The 27,098-nt window shown below is 40.5% G+C and overlaps 1 protein-coding gene across 1 annotated transcript in view; it reads right to left on the bottom strand.

Annotated features, from left to right (window-relative positions):
* LOC144596491 (acylphosphatase-2-like) overlaps positions 1-27,098 on the bottom strand; it is an 85,453-nt gene that overhangs the window by 57,884 nt on the left and 471 nt on the right. The window contains exons 2-3 of the mRNA XM_078404830.1: positions 23,064-23,080; positions 18,701-18,810 (exon numbers count right to left, since the gene is read on the bottom strand). Of these exons, the coding sequence (XP_078260956.1) occupies positions 18,701-18,810; positions 23,064-23,080 (127 nt within the window). The remainder of the gene's footprint in view (positions 1-18,700; positions 18,811-23,063; positions 23,081-27,098) is intronic.

Raw genomic sequence — 27,098 nt, 5'->3', positions numbered from 1 at the left:
GTAGAACAAGGAAAACATTTTTTTAATCTCAATGCATGGGGACATCATGCATTTATTCTAGAATCAATTCAAGTAGCTCCACAATCAGCAAACCAAAGAGATACTAGTGAGGTCTGGAAAGGAGACCACCTCCTAAAAGACAAATAAAAGCAAAGGCACCATTGCAGCAGATTGATTACATAGGCCCATTTCCAGCATCCCAAGGCAACCCACCTTATCAGACACAAAATAAGTGTATCTTTACGATAGTTGATCGTTTTACAGGATATACGTACTTAATTCTCACCACATCTTGCAGTGTGATCGCTACTGGCACAGCACTTCAGAACTTGATATTCCTGCATGCTTATATGGGGTTATATGCGTTTATTACAAATAATCAATCAAATTACACAATTTTGCAGAAAGATGATCCAATAAACATTTTTACTCACCTATTTGAGTAATGCCTAACTTTTTAACATGGGTAACTTTATTTCTAATATAGGTTTTTTTTAAGACTTTATGTATGACATCTTATTAAAATGTGGTTTATTGCTAATGATGGTAAACCATCATGGTTTACTCCTTTATAATTTCTATTCAAACCAATACGTCTTACTATATCATGTCCTCTTCGGATCATTCACCTTGTCATGGTGAAGAGGCTTGCGTGTCCCCATGATTTCGAGAGCGATGCCGTCAGAAGCACTAGCTTCTGGTAGGGCCACCCATGGCGGTAAGGTCGAGGATGAGGGTCCGGACTAAGAACGATCCAACCTACATGTCCTCAATGGCAGACGAGGCGGACAAAGTTATCTTGAACTCAATGGCTGTGAAGGTGGATGAAGGCTGCAACAGATCTATCAGCTCCAATCGTCTTGGTTTCCTTACCATTGGAATTAGTTGATTGATTTGAGAAGGACCGTGTGCTTCTTGGAGTGTAACATCAAGTACACGTTAAACAAACACACACACAGGCGTCTTCATTCTATGAACAGCACAAAAATTCACGTAAGACTCTCGGCGATTAGGGAAAGGGTAACGGGAGCAGGCTACATGATGGCTGGAAGCTACTAGTCAAGAACCGGCACGGAAGCGGTGAATACTTGATTCAATCGCTACAACGGAACGTAGACCATCATCCTCGACCTCAAGGGATAGCCACGACTATATCATGTATATTATCCTTTACTAAAAGATTTACCAGGAGGAGAAAGGTAGCTACCCTTGGGGAGGGCAACACACCTGATAATCTTTTGACCTATTCTGTTGTGACTTCTTCAGAATCAGCAATGTAATGCTAAAGCACCTGAGGCCTACAAAGCATTGTTTTGTAAATGGAACAATTTGGATATACTATGCTACTTGAGTACTATTTAGGTGTTGTCATATATTGTGTATGTGGTACTCTTGTAATGCAACAAGTTGGACCACTGAGCCCACCGATACTGCCATATGTGTTATGCTTGATGTTACAAGAACAGTCTGCATATTCCACTGACAACAGATAGGGCAGCCCTTGCTCAGTTAAAGCTTTCTAGGGAAACAGAAAAATTGGGAAGATGGATCACTTCTTCTAAATCTGGCTCAATCCAGAATACGGTAAAGGGAGGAGATCTGGGCAGATATAACCGGAATCCAGAACCAATAAAATGGGAAGGAACTTGTGTAAATTGTCGTTGGTATCAGAATGCCAAGACACAGCACCCACTCCCATGGGAGGAACTTAAACAACCCGTACATTCTGAAACCTTATGCTGGTATTCTGGAATGGGAAATCCAACCAGAATCCTCAACAGGAGGATCATACCCTTCCAAGCCGCAGTACATATAAAAGCAGTTTGCCTCTATAACTATGTCACCTCAGATTTATACTGTTGAGTCACGTAACTAGTGCATTTGATTCTCGTTAAGGTTACCAATCCTTAGGAAGAAAAATATAGCAATGCACAATTCAGTGAAACAAGAGTCAGTGATTTATTTACAGGACTTATTTTCAGAACATTCAAATAATGAATCCCGAGCAACATACAAAGATATGAACATTCTGTGAAAAGGAATGAACCGATTTCAACTCACCGTAAGATGTCACTAGCTGATGAACTAATAGTAATAAAGACAGTGACCTTAACTTAAAATATTTTAAAGATGGGGGAAAAACAAGTACTGTTTATGTAGAAGAAATAGCAAATATTGTCCAAAGTGGACTTCTTACATGAACATTTGCGTGTTGTTGTCATGCGGTTACCAAATGATAAACGTGGGAAGAAATTATAATCAAAATATTCTCAGATTTTGAGAGGTTTACACCTGAGATTAAGGAAGTGAATACCCAAACAAACTATAATCAAACCAAAACTCTTCCATTGGGAAGAACACAATGAGCACCTCATTATGGAAGCTCCTTTAGTACCGGTATCCTAATGAAATAGTTGGGGGGAGTGAGAGTCTGAAAACTTCAAAATCCTCGGAGTAAATATCACCAACAACTTCTCCTGGACCACCCATACTGAAGCAACGGCCAAGAAAGCACACCGACGCCTCTACTTCCTTAGAAGGCTTAGGATGTTTGGCATGTCCCCGACAACTCTCACCAACTTCGACAGACGAGGCCGTAGAAAGCATTTTATCGGGATGCATCATGGCATGGTTTGGGAACAGCTCCATCCAGGACTGCAAGAAATTGCAGAGGATTGTGGACGCAGCCCAGACCATCACACAAACCAACCTCCCTTCCATTGACTCCATTTATACCTCACGATGCCTCGGCAAGGCCATAAGCATAATCAAGGATGAGTCGCACCCATGGCCACTCCCTCTTCTCCCCTCTCCCATCAGGCAAAAGGTATAGAAGTGTGAAAACTCACACCTCCAGATTCAGGGACAGTTTATTCCCAGCTGTTATCAGGCAACTGAACAACAACTGAACCACAACAAGTGAGCAGTCCTGAACGACTATCTACCTCATTGGAGACCCGCGGACTATCCTTGAATGGACTTTATTGGCTTTATGTTGCACTAAACATTATTCACGTTATTCCCTTTTTCATATATCTGTACACTGTGAATGGCTCAATTGTAATCAAGTGTCTTTCCACTGACTGCTTAGCTCACAATAAAAGCTTTTCACTGTACTTCGGTACAGGTGACAACAAACAAAAATAAACTAAACTAAAGAGGAATCTTGGCAAGAGACTGATCTTGAAACTAGTTTCAGCAAGACTAGCTGGGCTAGAAATCTTCTCTTAGCAAGAAGAGGGGTGATGGATATTTACTATCCTGGCCCAACAAGCTTCTCACTGACCAGGCCTACAAAGCCTTATTGCTAAGCTCAGTTTTCTAACACAGCAGCAGAAACTGATCAAGGTTCAAGATGCTTATTGTTAATTAAGTTAAATTTCTAACCAATACACCGTGCTCATCCTCTTGACATGATTAAGAGAAACAATACTAACCATGATGACTTTACACTATTATCCTCTTGACCTGATCAGGAAACAATAAGGTCCATGTTAACCTAATTAAGTCACTTTGTCCATTTGACCTGATCAATATGGTTGCAAAGCATCAGATGAAGATGATGTCAAATCACAGAAGAGCAGTATAAATTTTAGAAGATAATAAGGGTAGGTAGGAGTTACAGAGAGATGACACCAAATTCACTCGTCAGCCTCGCTCTGCAAAGAACGACTTGTTTGTTTGCATCTCGTTGGTATGTTTTATCAGTATTGTAAGAATTATACTTACATTTTGAAAACCCCTTTGTAACTTATAATAATTTTTTTTTAGATTTTTTAGATTTAGAGATACAGCGCGGAAACAGGCCCTTCAGCCCACCGAGTCTGCGCCGCCCAGCGATCCCCGCACATTAACACTATCCTACACACACTAGGGACAATTTTTACATTTACCCAGTCAATTAACCTACAAACCTGCACGTCTTTAGAGTGTGGGAAGAAACCGAGGATCTCGGCGAAAACCCACACAGGTCACGGGGAGAACGTACAAACTCCGTACAGATAGAACCCATAGTCAGGATCGAACCTGAGACTCCGGCGCTGCATTCGCTGTAAGGCAGCAACTCTACCGCTGCGCCACCATGCCGCCCTGTATCTCTGTAGAAATTACTCCTCTGAATAAAGCAAGCTTAATTTAAAAATTAACTGTGTTTAAACTGCTTTGTTAGCTGGCAGCATCTCCTCCTTGAATGGGAGGGGGAACTTCCTGTTCAAAATAATGATTATCCACAGCTGAACTCCTTTGGAAAAGAGACTGTGGAGTAAAGTAATCTTTGAAATATAGCTTAATATAGTGTAATTTCCCTAAAGTGATAGATACTTATAACAGTAACGGGGTGGCCAGGTGGCACATTGGCACAGTGGTAGAGTTGCTACCTTACAGTGCCAGAGACCCAGGTTCGATCCTGACTACGGGTGATTGCCAAAATGGAGTTTGTACGTTCTCCCCGTGACCTGTGTGGGTTTTCTGCGAGATCTTCGGTTTCCTCCCACACTCCAAAGACATACAGGTTTGTAGATTAATTGGCTTGGTATAAATGTAAATTGCCCCTTGTGTGTGTGGGATAGAACGAGTGTGCGGAGATCGCTGGTCAGTGTGGACTCAGTGGGCCGAAGGGCCTGTTTCCGCACTGCATCTTCAAAACTAAACAAAATAAAATAACAGACAGAGCTAAACATTTTGACAGGCTTAGGACTATCGGAGGTGTTCATTCAATATCATCACAATATACAGCGAGATAGTGCATCCACAGAGGGAATTAGCTCCTCTGAGGAGTCATCGTCAACCAACAGAATGCCTTGGTGGAGGATGAAACCTGAGGAAATTAAAATTCTGTTTTAGAACTGTCAGAATAAGAATGGTTATGATGATCCTTGTGCACAAAGTACCTTTTCATTGCTGATTTCAGTTATGTGTTGAATACAATGCAATTAAATAAAATGTTTTTTTGTTTACAGGTGGTGGTAAAGCTCCCATCTTCACTGGTCCATTCGTTTCATCAGGCCTCAGCACCTCCACAGAACCAAATTGGAAGATGGCTGGAGAACACTCTGGTCCTCCAGACTCTGATATTTAATGTTAACATTGTTGAGGGAAATAATTAAGACAGTGCATTAAGATGTGTATTGGCCAATGTTCACCTCTCAATCAATGCATTAAAAACACATTAACTGTTCAATCTTCTCATTTTTTTGAGAGACAGCAATAATTCAGAGAGTAAATAGGCTTTCTTGTCTGCCTATAAAATAGTGATTTCAAATGTAATTTAATTACTGTGAAATGCTTTAGGATGTCCAGAGGGTAATTCTTGTGTCAATGAAAAACACTGGTAAATGAAAGTGTTTCTTTGTTTTGTGGATTTTATATGCACCATTTTTCTAAAAATGATTCTGCTTATATCATAGATTTTTTGCTTTTGACTGTTGTCAGTTTCTGTTGGGATGTGGGAAATGTTCGTATCATTTTACTGGAAGTGAAAGCAAGGACATTTAGCTGATAAGCATTCAGCTCCAAGCATTCTTTGCCCTTGTAGCTGTCCTCTTCATGATTAACTTGTTCAAGGTCACACCTGCATGAGTCAAGTGAAAATTCATTTGGCTGCCAGCAGCCATCTCTACTACAGTGAATATCAAGAATTTTTGTTAAATCTCAAATCCACCTATTTGTATGCTGAGATACTACTTTGAAATATACAAATTCCCTCTCAACCAGAATTTAGAAAAAGTTTAAAAAAAAGTTATTTCAGAATTCAACAAAGCCTTGCCCATTGATCCTTTTGAAATCAAAACCTGTGATATGGTGCATCCTTTAATAATTTATATGATAGTCAATAGACAATAGACAATAGGTGCAGGAGGAGGCCATTCAGCCCTTCGAGCCAGCACCACCATTCAATGTGATCATGGCTGATCATTCTCAATCAGTACCCTGTTCCTGCCTTCTCCCCATACCCCCTGACTCCGCTATCTTTAAGAGCTCTATCCAGCTCTCTCTTGAATGCATTCAGAGAATTGGCCTCCACTGCCATCTGAGGCAGAGAATTCCACAGATAGTCCCTCTCAAATAAGAATGTAATTATTTTCTCTAGTTTTGTTTTGTTTATTGTCATGTGTGCAAAGGCACAGTGAAAAACTAAATGCTATTGAAAAAAAAAAATGTTTGTCCAGTTCCTACATATATTCAATATGTGCCTATCAATATTTTATAACATATTAATTTCCTATAGTTACAGGTCTTATTGTGTAAGGTGGCTGTTATCCTGGTACGCATGCTGGTCAATACTAATGGAAATAAAAGTCACTGGTTGAGGACCCTGGTCTTGAATGGATATTGAAGAGAATTTATAGCTGTACTTTAATTTACTTTTGTTTTAAAATGAGAGTGAAATGAAAATTCATGCTGCAGCAATTAAAACAAGCGAACAATGTACCAAAATGTGGAGTGATGACATATACTTATCAAATAACATTCAATTCTGGGCTATTTGCTCTAAGACATCAGCAATGTTGAATAAAGAGCTCTCTTAAATCGTCAGCACAGCCGTACTGATACTGATGAAAATGTTTCTTGGAAAATATTACCTGAAATATACCTGAGCAAGGTTTGCTTAATTACAGAATTTAAAAAAATCAAGAACACAGTGAGACTAACAGCATCTATGGAGGCAAAGGGATGGTCAATGTTTCAGGTTTCAGACCCTGCGCCAGTCCTGATTATCCTTTTGTCTCCACAAATGGTGCTTGATTTGCTGAGTTTTCTCAGTAATTTGTTTTTTGTTCTGGATTCCAGCAGCTGCAGTCTTGTGTGTCTCCATATTCTTAATTGCAAGAGTCACAAGAGTCATATATCATGGAAACAGACCCTTCGGCCCAACTTGTCCATGCCGACCAGCGTGCCCCATCTACAAGAGTCCCATATGCACTTGTTTTGCCCATCTATATACTAAAACTCTCGTTTGTTTGTTTGTTTGTTTGTTTGTTTGTTTGTTTGTTTCTTCTTGAACTACAGCCAAAACGGTACACGATAGCGCGACAATTTTAGGCCCACCTTACTCACCGTCGTCCCTTTGGTGCTAATGGAAGAAGTTTCATTGAAATTGGTGTTACATTTTTAAAGTTATTCACATTTTAAAGTTTAAATCTATCACCTAGGGATGGAGGAAAGTGGGAGGGAGGATGGGAGGGGGTGGAGGGAGGGAGGGGGAAGGAGGGAGGATAAGGGGGGGGGGTTGAGGGGGATGGAGTGGATAGAATTGCTACATTTGAAGGGGGGCGGGGAGGGGAAGGGGGATGGGAGGGAAGAGGGAGGGGGAGGAGGAGGAGCGTGGATGGACGGGGAGGGGGAGGGGAGGGGTGGAGGGGAGAAGGGAGGGGGGTGGGAGGGGTGGGGGGGGGGGGAGGAGAGGGTGCTGCACCGATGCAGGAGAGGTTTGGGCCCAACAGGTCCACTTGGTCTAGTATCCATTTAAACTCTTCTTGTCCATGTACCTGTGCAAATATTTTCAAGGTTTCAAGGTGAGATTATTGTCACGTACCAAATAAGGTACAGTGAAATTCAGATTGCCATACAGTCATACCAATAAAGTGCAACAAGACACACAAATAAATTGTTAACATGAACATCCACCACAGCGACTCCCCCACATTCCTCACTGTGATGGAAGGCAAAAAAAAAGTTCAATCTCCTTCCCTTCATTGTTCCCCCATGGTCGGGGCACTCGAACCTTCTGTTGTCGGGGCGATCTTGGCTCCCGCAACCAGTGGTCGAGCCCTCCGCGTTGGGACGATTAAGCTCCCGCATCGGGGGATCTCAGCTCCCCCGCGCCGGGTGATCGGACTCCCGAGTCAGGGCTGGTCGATCCTCCTGCGGCTTGGAGCTTCCCGAGATCAGTCTCTACCCTAGACTGCGAGCTCCTCGATGTGAAATCTGCAGTCGATCCCAGGCAAGGGATCGCAGGCTCCGATGGCAAGTCCACGGCCCCGCGCTGGGGCACAAAGTCAGTCTCAAGCAAGGCCGCCAGCTCCATGATGTTAGGCTGCAGAGCGACCGAAGATACGATCCGGGAAAAAATGGCATCTCCAGCAAGGTAAGAGATTGAAAATAAGTTTTCCCTGACCCTCTCCCACCACCCCCACATAAAACAAACCAGAGAACATTAACACATACTTTTTAAAACACACTAAAAATACCAAAAAAGACGAAAAGAGAGACAGACTGTAGGCGAGGCTGCCTTCGCTGACGGTGCCGTTATAAATGTTGTGTGAATAAGTTGCCCCTCAGCTTCCTATTAAATCTTTCCCCTCCAGCCTTAAACCTATGTGATCTGGTTCTTGATTCCCCTCCGCTGAGTAAAACACTGTACATTCACCTAGTCTATTCCCTTCCATTTTATACACCTCAATAAGATCCTCCCTCACCCTCCTGCACTCCAAGGAGTAAAGTCCTAGCCTGCCTAACCTCTCCCTGTAGATCAGGCCCTTGAGTCCCGGCAACATAATTGTAAATCTTCTCTACAATATTTCTAGCTCAATGCCATCCTTCCTATAGCAGGGTGACTAAGAACAAACTCAATACTCCCTCATGTGGCCTCATCAATGTGTTGTACAACTGTAACATAACATCCCAACTTCTATACTCCATAAGATAAACGTAAAAAGCTGGAGTAACTCAGTGAGCCAGACAGCATCTCTGGAGAAACGGAACAGGTGACGTTTTGGACGTGAACAAGACCCTTCTTCAGGCTCAATATCCTGACTGATGAAGGCCAATGCACCAAAAGCCTTCTTTACCTCCCTATCTACCTGCAATGCCATTTTCAGGGAACAATGTCCCTGGTCTCCTCAATCTCTCTGCTCTGCAACACTCCCCAGGTCCTTCACTGCAAATGTCCTGCCTTGGTTTGACTACCAAAAATGCAACACCTCACAGTTATCTGCATTAAAATCTATTAACAATTCACAGTCCACTTGCCCAGCTATTCAAAATCCTGCTGTAAATTTTGATAATAATTTTCACTAAGCACAACACCACCTACTGTAGTGCCATGTGCAAACGTGCTAATCGTGCCTTGTACATTCTCATCCAAATCATTAATATAAACCACAAACTGCAATGGGACTCGTACCAATCCCTGTGGAAAACCACTAGTCACAGGCTTCCTGTCCAAAAAACAATCTTTCACCATCACCCTCTGCTTCCTTCCATGAAGCCAATTCTCTATCCAGTCAGCTAGGTCTCCCTGGATGCCATATGATCTAATCTTCCAGAGCAGCCTACCATGCTAAATCTTATCAAAAGACTTGCTGAAGTCCAACGTCTATGGCTTTGCCCTCGTTGAAAATCTTCAAATAATTCAGATTTGTAGGATAAATTCTCCCACATACAAAACCATGCCGACTATCCCTAATCAGCCTCATGTCCATCCAAATGCATATATATCTTATCCTTCAAAATCCTCTCGAGTAACTTGCCTACCACAGATATTAGGTACTTTAGTTCCCAGGCATTTCCTTGCAGCCATTCTTAACATTAGCCACTCTCCATCTACTGTCACCTAACCCGTGCCTAAAGATGATTCAGATATCTCAGTCAGGACTCCTGCAATTTCTTCTCTAGCTTCCCACAGTGACCTCAGCTATATCTGATCAGGACTGGTAGATATATCTACCTTCATACGCCTTACTATGTCCAGCACCTTCTCGACTGGAATATAGACTGTACTCAAGATATCTCCATTAACTGTCCCAAGTTCCCCAGTCTTCATGACTTTCTCCCCAGTAAAAATAGAGGACAAATACTAATTGAGACCTTTTCCATCTCCTGTGGTTCCACATAGAGATAACCGCTTTAGTTTCTAAGAGGCCCCACTTTCACTTACCCTTTCCCTTAATGCACATATCTCTTTAGATTTTCCTTAATATTATCTGCTAGAGCTATCTCCTGCTCCCTTTTTGCCCTGCTGTTTTCCTTCTTAAGTATGCTCCTCGGTTTTGCCAAAACTATTGTAGGGATACACTTGATCCCAACAGCCTATGGCCCATGCCTCCATCTTTATCCTGACTAGAGCCTCAATTTCTCACTTCATCCAGGCTTCCTTATTCACAATTGCCTTTCCCTTCATTCTAACAGGAATACACATGCCTTGAACTTTGTCAACACATTTTCAAAAACATCCAAGTTTCTGGACATCCCTTTGCCTGTAAAACAAACTACTCCAGCAAGTTCCTGTCTAATAGTATCAAAGTTGGCCCAATTCAGAATTTTAACTTCTGTTCCTGTGGTCTTAACTGTTCTTAACTGTAGTCATTCACCTCAAAAGCCCATCCCAATTTTGTATTAGTAGCTCTAACTTTGCCCTCTCCCTTGGAAGGCTCTCTACAGGCAGTGCCCTCCATAATGTTTGGAACAAAGATCCATCATTTATTTATTTGCCTCTGTACTCCACAATTTGAGATTTGTAATAGAAAAAAAATCACCTGTGGTTAAAGTGCACGTTGTCAGATTTTAATAAAATTGAGTTAATGCCACTTTCAACTCCATGGCGAGCAGTTTTACTTGGCTTTGCTGCAGCATGAGGTCTCAAATTACATCTGCCCTTCCTAGAAACACCCATAGAGCAAGTTTCTGACACGGAATCTGCCCATCAAGTTAGTTAATATATATCCCTTCAAAACATTTAATTTTGATATTAACTTTAGTAATTTAGTCAATAAGAGATTTGTGACTAAATGATAAGTGGATTATTTGCATGGTTGCTATTTATAAAATAACATTTCCTCATCGCGATATTTAATAAGGCTTAAATCTGAATAAAACATGCTTTCTGAGCAATTAAGGATGAACAATAAATATCACATCACTGCATCCCAAGAACAAATTAGAGTAAAATTGTGGACCCGTAGAAAATATTATAGTAATCCAAGGGTTTTTGGAAAATAAAAGCAAGATCAAGTCTGCAAACTCACTACTTTTTTAACAGCCATATTTTTTTATGTGGGCTGCTGTAATTTTCATGATAATAACTAATGTAGGAAAAACTGTTGTACTGAAGTACCTGAAGCTGTCATAGAGTAAATGAGCTCAGAAGCAGGTCCTCAGCTCACCATGTCCATGTGACCATCAAGTGCCCACAGTGCCTGCCATAATGTTTGGGACAAAGACCCGTCATTTATTTATTTGCCTTTGTACTCCACAATTTGAGATTTGTAATAGAAAAAAATCACATGTGGTTAAAGTGCACATTGCCAGATTTTAATAAAGGCTGTTTTTATACATTTTGGTTTCACCATGTAGAAATTGCAGCAGTGTTTATGCATAATCCCCCCATTTCAGGGCACCATAATGTTTGGGACACAGCAATATCATGTTAATAAAAGTAGTCATGTTTAGTATTTTGTTGCATATCCTTTGCATGAAATGACTGCTTGAAGTCTGCGATTCATGGACATCACCAGTTGCTGGGTGTCTTCTCTGGTGATGCTCTGCCAGGCCTGTATTGCAGCCATCTTTGGGTTATGCTTGTTTTGGGGGCTAGTCCCCTTCAGTTTTCTCTTCAGCTTATAAAAGGCATGCTCAATTGGGTTCAGTTCGGGTGATTGACTTGGCCACTCAAGAATTTACCATTTATTAGCTTTGAAAAGCTCCTTTGTTGCTTTAGCAGTATGTTTTGGATCATTGTCGCTGTAGAATGAACCACCGGGGAATGAGTTTTGAGGTATTTGTTTGAACTTAAGCAGATAGGTGTGTTTATACACATCAGAATTCATTATGCTAAGACCATCAGCAGTTGTATCATCAATGTGGCAAGATCATCTCTGACCCCTCTCACCCTGGCCACAAAATCTTTGAAGCACTTCCCTCTGGAAGGCGACTCCAACTGTCAAAGCAGCCACAGCCAGACATAAAAACAGCATTTTTCCACGAGTAGTAGTTCTACTCAATAACCAAAGCCTGTATTCTCTTTTTTGCTCTGGTTTATTTTCACCCACATGTATAGACCGTAATGTTGTATCCTTATTGTTTTGATGTGGTTATGCTTTATTCTTAATTGTTGCCTGTATGTTTGTGTTGTCATTTGTGAGCGGAGCACCAAGGCACATTCCTTGTATATGCCAATAATTTGCCAATAAACTTATTCATTCATTCATTCATTCATTAATTCATTCATTCATTCAATGAAGATAAGTGAGCCAGTACCTTCAGCAGCCATACATGCCCAGGCCATAACACCCCCATCACCATGTTTCACAGATGAGGTGATATGCTTTGGATCTTGGGCAGTTCCTTCTCTCCTCCATACTTTGCTCTTGCCATCACTCTGATATAAGTTAATCTTCATCTCATCTGTTCACAAGACCTTTTTCCAGAACTGTGGTTGCTCTTTTAAGTACTTCTTTGCAAACTGTAACCTGACCATCCTATTTTTGCAGCTAACCAGTGGTTTGCAGTGTTGCCTCTGTATTTCTGTTCATGAAGTCTTCTGCGGATAGTGGTCATTGACAAATCCACACCTGACTCCTGAAGAGTGTATCTAATCTGTCGCATAGGTGTTTGGGAATTTTTCTTTATAATAGAGAAAATTCTTCTGCCATCAGCTGTGGAGGTGTTCCTTGGCCTGCCAGTCCCTTTGCGATTAGTAAGCTCACCAGTGCTCTCTTTCTTCTTAATGATGTTCCTCCACATTTTGGTAAGCCTAAGGTTTGGCTGATGTCTCTAACAGTTTTATTCTTGTTTCTCAGTCTCATAATGGCTTCTTTGACTTTCATTGGCACAACTTTGGTCCTCATGTTGATAAACAGCAATAAAAGTTTCCAAAGGTGATGGAAAGACTGGAGGAAAGACTGGGTGCTGAGAGCTTTCTTATACGTGCATTAAGGCGGCATTTAAACACACCTGAGCAATTACAAAAACCTGTGAAGCCATGTGTCCCAAACATTGCGGTGCCCTGAAATGGGGGGACCATGTATAAACACAGCTGTAATTTCTACATGGTGAAACCAAAATGTATAAAAATGGCCTTTATTAAAATCTGACAATGTGCACTTTCACCTCATGTAATTTTTTCTATGACAAATCTCAAATTGTGGAGTACAGAGGCAAATAACTAAATGATGAGACTTTGTCCCAAACATTATAGAAGGCACTGTATTTTCAGAGGAAACTTCTCTGAACACATTCAACAAATTCCACCCCTTGAAAGCCCTTGGCACTATGACAGTCCCAGTCTGCATGGGGAAAGTTAAAATCCTCTATTATGATAACCTTATTAATTTTGCAGCTGCCTGCGATCTCCCGGCATATTTGTTCGTATAATTTCAGTTACTATTTGGGGTTCTATGGTGCACTCCCAACAGTGATAATCCCTTTTATTTATTTCTTAGCTCCACCCATATAGTCTCACTGGACAAACTATCAGCAATGTCACCTGGGACCACTGCCATAAAAATATGCCAATTAACAATTCCTTTGCCAGTACGTTACCTGAGATAAATACAGTTTTAAATCTGGAAGATGTTAATCTAACACGCACACTATCATACTCAAAGAGTCCTAACTAAACCAGTGTGTCTACCTTTCAGAGCTCAAACATACAAACACATTGTAATCCAATGTCTTCTTGATCAAGAAAGCAACACTCCTCCTCTTTTACCTCTCCCCCCCCCCCTTTCATCTGTACGTTGGAGCATTAAGCTGCCAGTCCCACTCTCTTAGCCAGGTTTCCATAACGTGGAAACGTTGCAACCACACGTCTCAGTCACACGTACCTATCAATGCCGAGTTCATCCACCTTACATACTTACAACTGGTTTTGCAATCACTGCATCTTAATAAGGTGTAGATTGTTGAATAAGCACATCAAATTCATTTACCAAAGTAAAGCACTTCAGACTCTGCTGTCAGCAAATTTGAAGTTAGCATCAAAATGACTATACAATAATATAATACTATTTTTTTTTGGCAAATATAAACAACTATCCATTTCTAGATGGATATTTTATTTTGTGTCATTTGTAATTTAATTGCAAAATTTTCATGGGTATATTATGGTTTTAGAGAGGTGAAAGAGAACAACATAATTTGTAGCAAGAATTAGACAGCTGTGTTGCTGGGAATGATGGGCATTGGGTTCCTGGGGAGAAAGCGGAGGGTGAAGGGAGCTCTTTGTGGGATAGTTACCTAAAATTGGAGAATTTAATGTTAATACTGTTAGGTTGTAAGCTACCCAAGCGGATTGAATGGAACTGGAGAACTGTTCCTCCAGTTTGCAAATGGCCTCATTCCCGCAATGGAGGAGACCCAGGACAGAAACGTCAGTCTGGGAATAGGAAGGGAAGTTAAAATAGTTTGCATCCAGATGATCCAGTAGACCTTGGCAGACCAAGCTCAAGTGTTCGGCAAAGTGGTTGCCAAGTCTACGCTTGATCTCACCGATGTACAGGAGGCCACAATGAGAACATTGGATGCAGTAGAGGAGGTGCACGTGAACTCACCTGGAAGGACTGCTGGGTCCTTGAATGGAGGAGAGGGCAGAGGTATAGAGACAGGTGTTACATCTCCTGGGGTTGCAGGAGAAAGTACCGGGAGGAGGTGGTTTGGGTGGGATGGGATGAGAGAAGCAAGGAGTTATGGAAGGAGCGATCACTGGAGAATGCTGAAATGGGTGGAAATGTGAAGATGTGACTGGTGTTAAGATTACCTTTGAGGTGATGGAAGTATTGGAGGCTGATTTGTTGAATACGGAGGCTGGTGGGGTGAAAGGTAAGGCCAAGGAGAATATCATTTCATCTGGGGGAAGGGCTAGTGAGAGCAGAAGTATGGAACAAAGAAGAGACACGGATGAGGGATCCATTTATGACAGCCTGGTAGAATTCATGTTCACTAAAAAATGAGGGCATCTCGGATGTCCTCGCAAGGAAACCTGTACTTGGAAGCCAATACAGCAGAGACGGAGGAATTGAGAGTAGGGGACAGCATCTTTACAAGAGGCATGGTGGGAGGTTTGTAGTAGTCATCAGTCAATAGTCAGTCCCCTGTGATGGGGACAGAGAGATCAAGAAAGGGGAAAGAGGTATCATCCAGGTGAATTTAAGGTGAGGGGGAAGGGGGAGAAATTGGTGGTGAAGTTAAGTTCAGCATTGGTAGCCCTGAATTAGTCGATGTAGTGGAGAAAGTGTTGAGGCATGGTGTCACTGTACACCTGAAACAAGGACTGTTTGATGTATCCAACAAAAAGGTAGGCATAGCTGGGGCCCATGCAAATACCTATGACTACACCTTTGACTTGGAGAAAGTGAGAATAGTGATGATCCCAGTTCTGGACTCTAATCAAAATGCTTATGATTTTCATTGTTCAGATGACAATCTTCTATTGAATCTTAAGGGACTGTTACAGCTTTGCCAACTGGAGTGCCCCTAATTATATTTTAATCTCAAAGAGATGTGAAAAGATTACTCTTTAAGTAAAGGATCACTCCTTCCTGTCCGTTAACTTATATAAATGTAGAACATAACACCTTACTTCCTTAAGCATGTTGTCCATGGCACACTAGCACCATCATCTGGAATGAAATGATTATTCCATTCAAGATAACACAAACACATCTACAGATAAGTGATTCCAAAATGCAATTCATATATTAGTTTGAATATTGAACACCTTTATTATTGAGAAATGTAAGATGTTTAGTTATATTCAGAGCTTAGTGCAGGTTCAACAATTTACAAAGATTATCTAAAATATTACTGAATGTTAGAATCATTTGTTTGAATTTACAAGAAACAATCGTTCAGGAATATGTCTTAGCACATTGAAGTAACAACAGACTGTCCAATGATATGGTAGTGTTTGGATCTCAGTTACACCAGAATTTGAATGATGACTTGAAGCATCCACAAAATCCAGAAAACAAAAATCACACTTATCATTCAAGGTTCCTATTTCCAGTGGATGAACATGCATCATATTTTACAGCTTTTTGGTACCGTGAATGGGTCAGAGCAGACATTTCAAAGAAAAGGGATCCAGAATGAGTTAAATGACCGCTGCCTTAACATTCAGTACAAAGCTCTACATGTCAATGTGCAAGCAAAGAAATGTTTAATTCATCTTCGCCCTGTATCCTGTATTGATTGTGGCATGGATCATCTTCTGACAAATGATGACCATGTCTTTTATGCTTACTTTCAATGTTTATTCAAAATCAATTTCATTAACTATAAATAGACATAAACTGTGTTATCAAAAATATCTTAAAACTTGATAGTTCGATTAAATTGCATTCAAGAGAAAAGGCCTCTGAATTTAGATAATAAGATGAATATTAAACCTCGAGGCTCAGTAAATGTGCCACTAATCATAAAATCATATGGACCATGAGGTTATGGTTTTCAACTTGGATCTGTTTCTGGTTGATCCCAGTCAATCACAGGGCAGCCCACTGTGTTTGCAAAGGAGTCAGGTTCTGCTTTAACTGTTCACCTCTTTCGACAGTTTACCTTGCTGCATTATCTCGATCTCAAATATAAATAATGTTAGGTGGGTCAGTGTGTTGCCAACTATAGAAACAAGTCGATGCCAGGAAGTGGAATTGTGAAAAAAAATCTGCATCATCATGGTTGGTAAGTCACAGAATTTCAATGACCTCTAGAGGACAGAATGATACATTGCTTTAAACTGTGGTAACACAATTTCCCAATGTACTGTAAGAAAAAGGAACTCACTCAATGTAACTTAATGGTCTTACACAAATGGAAAACAAATAGTCTAAAGGTGCTCAAACTTGTCACAACCCCTCCCCTCAAAACAGTGCCTGGAAGGAGATCACAATTAAATAATAGGTAACATGCAAAAACTGTGAAATAGAATCATACTTGGCCAATAAACGTATTCATTCATTCATTCAGCATGGAGGCAGGTCCTTCAGCCCAACTTGTCCATGTTGACCAAGGTGCCACATCCCTCTAAGCTTTTCCTATCCACGCACTTGTTCAAATGTCTTTTAAAAGCTCTTATAGCCCCTGCCTCAACTACCTCCTCTGCCAGCTTGTTCCATAAACTACCACCCTCCAAGTAAAAAGGTTGCCCCTCAGGTTCATATTAAATCTTGCTCATCTCACCTTAAACTTATGTGCTCTTGTTTTTGATTCCCTTGCCCTGGGTAAAAGACTCTGTGCATTCACCCTACCCATTCCCCTCATGACTTTCATGCACCTGTGCTGTATCCAATTTCCAAGTTTTTTTGCAACATAGGATTGTTGGCAATCTGTGCAAAACCTGTGCATTGTGTTCAATCCTCCTGCTGCTCTTGAAAGAGGTAATGCGAGGTCTGCGTTGTTCATTGTGCAATGAGCATCGGAGACCTGCTATGCATAGCAATGGACTGCAAGCTACAACATTCTGCTTCGATACCAGCAACAATCTGAATGGAGCCAAAGGCATAATAAATAAAGCTCGTGGCTACTTTGGCAGCCGCAGACAATGCTAGCTTTGCCCTGGTTTAAGGGTGCATCAGATTTTGGTCATTACCATTTTGAAGGTGATTAGAATTATCATCAGTTGCCTAGTTCCCATGGGCCGTTTTGCCCATTTCTGATTCTTATGGCGTCTTCATTCTCCTAGGTACTTTCAAATACCAGACCCACCTTTATCAGAAAATAATATGAATTATGCAGAAAAGGACTGAATGATCACATATTCCCAAACAAATCCCAGACCAACCCCCCCCCCCCCCCCCCCCAACCAACCCTCACCTCCTGAGGTGTACCAAAACTTTAGAAGGTATATAATACTTTTAACGATGAATGAATCCGAGTGAACCAGCTTCAAGAAGATTTAAACAGTGCCACATTCTCTCTTTAAATAGCACTGGCAGATCTGGGTCTTTCACCCTTTCCAGCTTTGAGATCAATTGCAGGAGGTTAAGGCAGACCAACACTGAAGGGTGGCATTTGAAAAAGGTAGTGACAACTTTAAATTACATGTTTCACACTGATTCATGGCATACTCTTTTTTCTATAAATGCTGTTGCCACTCATTAAGAATACACAGCCAAACCACTTTCCTGTGCTTTCCAGAAATATATCTCTATTTTTAGGATCCCTTCTGAAAGTACAATTGGCAACTGAATGCATAAAATAATAGACTCCAAAGAATCCATTTCAAACTCCCTATCTCCTGCAGGGAATTCATTTTCTTTACTTCTGTGCTCCATTTTTCTGCTATTTTTGTAGTTATGCCGAGCAGATTGCTCACTATCATAAGTTTCACAATGTCCTTTTTGAAAATCTAAAATGACAATGACATTTATTTCAGGAGCAAAATTAAGACCATTTGCTTTTTCAATAAATGTGTTGCAATTGTTAGAAGGGGTGAGTATTTTCCATTTTTCTATTCAGCCATCTTGGTCTCGTATTGAATTTAGACAAATGAAAGCCAAGTAATAAATAATAAATAATTGTAGCTAATTATTTTAAACTGCGCTTCTTTTAACAACAATCTCCCCCGTGGCAAAAGTTATGCAGTTTCAATGATATCCAAACATAATTATGACAGTTAAGCAAATGCAAAAAAAATTGAATTAAGAGTTGCAAATACATTAAGAGCTGCAAATACATTAAGAGTTGCAAATACATTCAGAGCCTGCATAGTAAATATTTTTCATTATGTTAATCTGCAATAAAGAGAAGTATATATATCACTCACATTGATTCCACAAATTCTTCCTTGCCCTGCACCTGTCCATCTACAGTTCCTCTCCTGGTGTTTCGAACCCATCCCACAACACCAAGTTTTCTTGCTTGATCCTCTGTGTACTATAAAAAAGAATCAAATTGTATGATTTGGATTTAGTTTTATTTCAAACTGTCAAGTTACATGACCTTTTAATAATCACAGTAGTTGGTGATCTATTTTGTTGTGTAATAAAAAAAACAAAATACATAGTTATAAGTTGAAAGTGTAAATATGAAGCTGAATTGCATTGCAAGGGAATTATGGGCTTCCTATTTGTATGAATAATGTGGGAACAAAGTAGCTTGTACTCAAGTACTTTTGTTTTATATTTCAGAAACATACCCAAGAACAACAAAAATGAATTATTGGGACTATATATGGCAGTGTTGGCAATCATTGAGTTATGCAGCACCAAAACAGGCCCTTTGGTCCAACTCGCATGGTGTATACCCAAGTTCCATTTGGCTGCATTTGGCCCATTTCCCTCGAATGCTTTCTTAGCCATGTCTTCTCTAAAAGTCTTTTAAATGTTATATTTGTACCCAGCTCCATCACATACTCAGGCGGCTCGCTTCATGAACTTACCATCCATTGTATGAAAACCTGCCTCTCATGTCCCCTTTACATCCTTCCCCACCCATCTTATACCTCTGCCCTCTAGTTTTAGTTTGCCCTATCCTGAGAGAAAGACTATGATTATCAATTTTATTGATGCCCCTCGTGATTTATAAACCTCTATAAGGTCACCTCTCGGCGGCAGCCCTTGCTTTAGGGAATATAGTCCCAGCCTATCCAATCTCTCCTAAAAGCTCAAGCTCTCCTATTCTGGTAACATATTTTCCAATCTTTTTTTGCACCGTTTCCAGCCTAATGACATCCTTCCGATAGCAACGTGACCAGGACTACGCATAATATTCCAAGTGTGGTTTCACCAAAGTCTTGAACAGCTGTAACATGACACTCCAACTGTTGAACTCAGAGCCCTGCCCTATGAAGGTAAGCATGCCAAATGGCTTTCTCACCAACTTATCTACCCGTGTTCCCATTTTCAGGGAACCTGTAGGTCTCTATATTCAAAAAACACTCCCTGCGACCTCTTTAATTTACTATTTATATCTTACCTCGGTTTAACGTATCATAATGCATCACTTTGCACATGTCTTGAATTAAATTCCATCTGCCATCCCTTGGGCCATTTCCCCAGTTGATCTAGATCATGTTGTAGTTTGAGACAATCTTCTTAAAAGTCTACCACACCACGAATTTTGATGTTGTCCGCAAATTTACTCATCATGCCACCCACCTTTTCCATCCAATTCATTACTATATGTGGCAAGCAACAGTTGATCCCTGTGGCATCCCTGGTCACAGGCCTCCACTCTGAAAACATCCCTCGCACTGCCACTTTAGTTCCGCAAGGGTCGGTGCTGGGCCGCTTCTCTTCATGTTGTATATTAATGATTTGGATAAGGGGATTGAAGGCTTTGTAGCCAAATTTGCAGATTATGCTAAGATAGGTGGAGGGGCAGGCAGTGTAGAGGAAACAAGGACTCTGCAAAAGGACATGGACTGATTAGGAGGGTGGGCAGAGAAGTGGAAGATGAAATTCAGTATAGCAAAGTGTGGAGCCATGCATTTTGGTAATAAGAATAAAGGCGTAGATTATTTTCTAAATGGAGAGAGAATCCAAAATTCGGAGGTGCAAAGGGACTTGGGCGTGCTGGTGCAGGACTCCCAAACAGTTACATTGCAAGTCGAATCGGTAGTAAGGAAGGCAAATTCAATGCTAGCATTTATATCAAGAGGACTGGAATACAAAAATAGAGGTGTAATGCTGAAGCTCTATAAGACGCTGGTCAGGCCGCATTTGGAGTACTGTGAGCAAATTTGGGGCCCTTATCTGAGGAAGGATGTGCTGGCTCTGGAGAGGGTCCAGAGGAGGTTTACATTAATAATTCCAGAAATGAGTGGGTTAGCATTTGATGAGAGTTTGACAGCACTAGGCCTCTACTCGCTGGAGTTTAGAAGATTGAGGGGGGACCTCATTGAAACTTACAGAATAATGAAAAGCATAGATTGAGTGGATGTGGAAAGGATGCTTCCAGTGGTGGTAGTGTCTAGGACTAGAGGTCATAGCCTCAGAATTAAAGGACGCTCTTTTAAAAAGGAGGCAAGGAGGACGTTCTTTAGTCAGAGGGTAGTTAATCTGTGGAACTCATTGCCACAGAGGGCCCTGGAGGCCAAGTCAGTGGATATTTTTAAGACAGAGATAGACAAGTTCGTGATTAGAACGTGTGTCAAGGGTTATGGGGAGAAGGCAGGAAAGGATTAGATGGCAGAGATCAGCCATGATTGAATGGCGGAGTAGACTCGATGACCCGAATGGCCTAATTCTCCTATAACATGTGAACTTTCTCTCCTTTGTTTGAAATAGGCTGGCTCGCCCTGGATCCCATGTCATAGTCATAGGGTCATAGATTGATACAGCGTGGAGATAGGCCAACATGTCCCAACTACACTAGTCCCACGTGCCCATGTTTGGTCCATATCCCTCCAAACCTGTCCTATCCATGTACTTGTCTAACTGTTTCTTAAACGTTGGGATAATCCCAGCCTAACTACATCCTCTGACAGCTTGTTCCATGCACCCGCCACCCTTTGTGTGAAAAAGTTACCCCCCAGATTCCTATTAAATCTTTTCCCCTTCACCTATGTCCTCTGGTCCTCAATTCACCTATTCTGGGCAAGAGACTCTGTGCATCTACCCGATCTATTCCTCTCATGATTTTGTACACCTCTATATGATCACCCCTCATCCTCCTGCAAACCAAGAAATAGGGTCCCAGCCTACTCAACCTCTCCCTATAGCTCAGACCCTCTAGTCCTGGCAACATCCTCATAAATCTTCTCTGTACCCTTTCCAGCTTGACAACATCCTTCCTATAACATGGTGCCCAGAACTGAAGACAATACTCCAAATGTGGCCTCACCAACATCTTATACAACTGCAACATAACCTCCCAACTTCTATACTCAATACTCTGACTGATGAAGGCAAATGTGCCAAAAGCCTTTTTGACCACCCTATCTACCTACAACTCCATTTTTACGGAACCATACACCTGCACTCCTTGATCCCTCTGCACATGAGACCTTATATGTGGCAATATTTCAAAAAACTATCTAGCTAAGGTCTTTTATCTCTGGGATACCATTAGGTAATAAATATCTCAGCCTATTAGGGTAACATCTATTTTGAGAAGAGCATGAATAAAATAGCTAGCTAATGCAGAGTATTCATGTTAATATTTTAAGGCCTTTATTCTAACAATGTGAAAAATTGAATATTGAGTGACTCATGAAATAATGGATTACAGAGTTTTCTTTTCTGGCATTCTCGATTAATTATTGATATTAATGCAAACTTCTTAGTAACGACATTGCTCCTGATTGTCCACCACTACTGTTTTTATTCAGAGCTGCCACAATGGTTCTGATGTGAAATTGCAGCGGTAGAGTTGCTGCTTTACAGCGAATGCAGCGCCGGAGACTCAGGTTCGATCCTGACTACGGGTGCTGCACTGTAAGGAGTTTGTACGTTCTCCCCATGACCTGCGTGGGTTTTCTCCGAGATCTTCGGTTTCCTCCCACACTAGGTTAATTGGCTGGGTAAATGTAAAAATTGTCCCTAGTGGGTGTAGGATAGTGTTAATGTACGGGGATCACTGGGCGGCACGGACTTGGAGGGCCGAAAAGGCCTGTTTCCGGCTGTATATATATGATATGATATGATAGTACATAAAAAGGTCACTTATCCACTGTGCAAATCTTTGAAAGACATTTTGACTCAATTAGTCTCTCACCATTCTCCATTCTCCGTATTTCTCCATTCAATTGTTTATGTAATTCCCTTCTTAAGGCCGCTAGTGAATCTGCTTACACCCTCTCTTGCAGTGTATCCTAGGTCATAATTTCCTGTTTATTTTTCATTTCCCATGTTCCATCTTATTTTCTTTGCTATTTGGCTTAAATCAGAAACCTCTGGTTTTTGCCCATTCTGCAGAGCACCTCTTATTAATTGTAATATTAAACCCTTCCATGTCTTTGAACATTTCCGATCAGACCATCTCTTAGCTTCTCTGCAAGAGACAAACAAGCTGAGCATTTACTGAACAAATCAAAATGATCATCTGGCTCGAAGGGCCGAATGACCTACTCCTGCACCTATTGTCTATTGTCTAATTCACTTCAAATTTCTAAGCCAATTAATGGAAGCATTTGCTCCACTAATCTATAAAAATATTTCAAAAAAGTATTGAAAAGGTCATCTTACCATTCTGAAACAGACCCCTGTGTGGAATAAAAGAAAGAAAAACAGATTAACTATACAGCATGAAAACACAATAAGACTACATATTATGTTAGTTTACATTGAATAAAACTTGCACTAAGATCTCAGTAGATATATTCAAAACTCATAGTCAATGAGTTACGGAATTCCAAAAATGTATGGCATGAGGCATTTATCCTATTTTCTTTGTGCCCATTTTCTCTTCACAAACGTTATTTGATCTGATGTTTTTATTTTATTTAGAAGCTTCTTTGGTCTTTTCAGAGTCATAGAGTTCAGAAGAGGAACTGACCCCTTAACTAACACGTTCAAGCCAACATTTTTGCCTATCCACAGTAATCCTATTTACCTACATTAGGCCCATATCCTTCTATGCCCTGCCTGTATAATCATCTGTCCAAATATCTCTTAAACATAGTGATTGTATCTGACTCCAACACATCATCTGGCAATGAATTCCAAATATCAACAATTCACTGTGTAAAAATTCTTCTTTCAAACCCCCTTTAAAACTCCCACCTCTCACTTTATACCTCTGTCCCATTATTTTTGATACCGTTGCCATGGATGAAAGATTTTCACTATTTACCCTCTCTATGACCCTTATAATTTTATATACCTCCATCAGGTCATCCTCTCAGCCTCTTTCACTCCTGAGAAAACAAGCCAAGCCTCTCCCCAAAACTAAAATCCTTCAAACCAGGCAATATCCTGGAGAATATCCTCTGCACTTTCTACAGCACAACCAAGTCCTTTCTATTGGGTGGTGATCTGAACTACACACAATATACCAAGCACAGTTTAACTAGTATTTGGTAAAGCTGTAACATAGAAACATAGAAAATAGGTGCAGGAGTAGGCCATTCGGCCCTTCGAGCCTGCACCGCCATTCAATATGATCATGGCTGATCATTCAGCTCAGTAGCCTGTACCTGCCTTCTATCCATAAGGGGGGATCCCTTTAGCAAAAAGGGCCACATCTAACTCCCTCTTAAATATAGCCAGTGAACTGGCCTCAACTACCTTCTGTGGCAGAGAATTCCACAGACTCACCACTCTCTGCGTGAAGAAATGTTTTCTCATCTCGGTCCCAATTGTGATATTCTATGCCACAATCTATAAAGGTAAGCAAACTATATGCCTTCTTCATTACCATATCTACCTGTGTTGCTGCATTCAGGCTATGGACCTGAATGCAAGGTCCCTCTGTTCATGAACATTCTTTAACATCCTAACATTTTCTGTAAATATCCTGCTATTAATTGACTTCCCAAAATGTATAATTTCACACGTGTTGGGATTTAATTCCATCTGCCAACTTTCTGCCCAATTTTTCATCCGATTTATATTCTGCTGCAGCCTAAGACAACATTATCCATAACACTAGATTTTGAAACATTTGCAAACTTTCTGATTATACTTCCTACATTCACGTGCAAGTCGATAATATATGTCACAAATAAGAGGAGTCTCAGCACTGACCATTGCAGTTCATGATTGGTCACAGATCTCTGAAAGGAAAAACATCCTTCTACCACTATCCATTGCCTCCTATCACCAAGCCAGTTTTAAATTTTATTGGGGTAATTAATCTGATCTGAGTAACCTGCAGCTTGTTCCATGTTCACACCACGTATGTGAAAAAGCTGCCCCTCGGGTTCCTTTTCACTCTTTCGCCTCACCTTAAACTATGGCATCTGCTATTTGGTCGCCTATTCCAGGGAAAAGACTGTGACCAACCATAAGCCAATTTTGCATCCAAATGGCTAGCTCTGACTGAATCCCTTGTGATATAACCTTTCAACGAGCCTTCCATGTGGTACCTTGTCAAAACCTTTGCTAAAATCTACATAGACAATGTTTATCACACTGTCTCCATCAATCTTGGTCACCTCTTCAAAGAACTCAAAATACTTGAGCTAAAGAAATTTCTCTTCTTAGTTTTTAAATGGCCAACCACATTTCCTGAAAATTGCTGAATGAATTGGAGATAAGGTTTTGGTTTATTAATGCCATGTGTATTGAGGTACAGTTAAAAGCTTTGTTTTGCATGCCCTCCAATCAAATCAGATAATACTACACATAAACACAATCAAGCCAAACTTAAGTGCAATAGAACAAAAGGAAAGATACAGAGTGCAGAATATAGTTCTCAGCATTATAGCACAATAGTAGTCCAATATGATGCTTCCTTCAGCAGCTGCAATCATAGATGGTCCAAACATTTATTCCAGTAAAGTTAGACATTATCCTTTAGGGGACCAAGAGGAACTCTACAAGAAATGTGGATTTCCTTGTCCAAGCCAGCTTCTGCCCCAATCCTTCAAACCAATAACATCCCAAAAATGTCATGCTTGCCACCATTCCCCTCCATTTATCTTGGTCTAGTGCCAATAAAATCTATCTATTGCATTAGTTTCAAAATCAAGCACCACTGAAAGATGAACATCTCTTCTGCTGTGCTGAGGTTACTGCAGAATTACCAGAGAAGTTGTAGAAGAAAGAGAAAAACCAGGAAGTGCAAGACAAGTATGAAAGTTAGCACCAGAAAAGATGTATTGGTAGTTCAGTATGCAAGTGCTGGAATTTCTTAAATTCAGGCTAACGTTTTTTTACACATTTTCACTCACAGGGAAAGATGGCAGAACATTATACATGGAGAAACAGCATGGCTTGGAGCCCAATGGTATCTAAATTGCTGTAAAACGACAACAAAATACAAAGCAAAACATCATTCTTAAGAGAGTTCAGAGTTATAAGTTAATGATTCTGAGGCAGCAGGCAAGTAGTGACTACAAAGATATGCAGGATGCTTCTTTTAATTAGCTAAGGCTTGGATTAAGATAGCACAGAGGCCATGTTAAAGATATATAGAATAGTTGTTAGGGGATTCCTGGAATGTGGCAACCTACATTGCGCAAAGTTCTAGAGATGGTAAAGAGTGAATTTACAAGAATATTTCTGGGACTGGGAACATATAGTGATTAGATCAGATCTGCCTGGGATGTTTTCAAGAGAAAAAAAAGGCTACGGAAAGAATTAGATGGCTTGTATAAAACTGTGAGATGCATGTAGGGGTAGAACAGGAAGAACCGATTTCCTTCAGCAAATGGTTAATAACTGGTGAATGGTCAATTAATAATAGTAAAAGCAATCCAATGTGCTGAAATTGTGCTGGGGACTCACACCTTGGTATTTTTTTAAAAGTAAGTGATTGCAAGGCCACGGACTGAGAGCTAGAAATTGAATTTCCACTGTACCTTAATTGGTACATGTGACGATAAAAGACCTTTGAAATTTTTGAATTGAGTTTCAATGGTCTTTCTCTTCATTCAGCATGAATATAATAGATCTTCTTCTCTGTGACAAATTAGCATAGAAAGCACAATTCAATTGCGAGGAACTAACTGTAATCAAAGACTGAATAAAATATTATGATATTGCAAAAGAGTTAGCTTTCAGGTGTTTTCATTTTAAGATTGTATTTAGAACATCCCACTTTTTTTAATTTTAGGAAAGTTTAAATATTTGTTTTAATTCAAATAATATTTTGAGCGGTTTAGTTAATTCGAGGCAGATACTTCTGGCAAGGCATTGAAGATCGTCTATTTCTGAAGCCCATTAAGCTATTAAGCATTAAGCCACTTTATAATTTATTTCTTGTCCCAGGTTAAATAGTTTCAATTTGAATTTGAACCAAATAAAGAGATGGTGCGGAAAAATAGTCTAACGCTCTGGATTTTCAATAATGTGTCAGATGATCATGTGTTTGCGTCGTTCTGCATGCCGATCAGGTGGCCGGATGCGAAATGTCTTTTAATATACGGGAGTTACTGGCGTGTTTATCTGTGGTTTATTGGCCGTGGAAATGGCCACAGTTATTCTCAGACATTTGACTTCTCGAGGATCATCTCTCACAAGACGGCAAAACAGCACCTGACAGTGACGCGCTGCGTTTCCAAAGGTCAATCCTTATGCTTTCCTCGTTAACTTGGGATTTGTTTCCTTATCAAAAAT

The sequence above is a fragment of the Rhinoraja longicauda genome, chromosome 9 (genome assembly GCF_053455715.1).
Source record: "Rhinoraja longicauda isolate Sanriku21f chromosome 9, sRhiLon1.1, whole genome shotgun sequence".
Taxonomy (NCBI): domain Eukaryota; kingdom Metazoa; phylum Chordata; class Chondrichthyes; order Rajiformes; family Arhynchobatidae; genus Rhinoraja; species Rhinoraja longicauda.
Note: the sequence above shows the minus strand (reverse complement) of the source record. Positions and strands in the feature narration are given on the sequence as shown.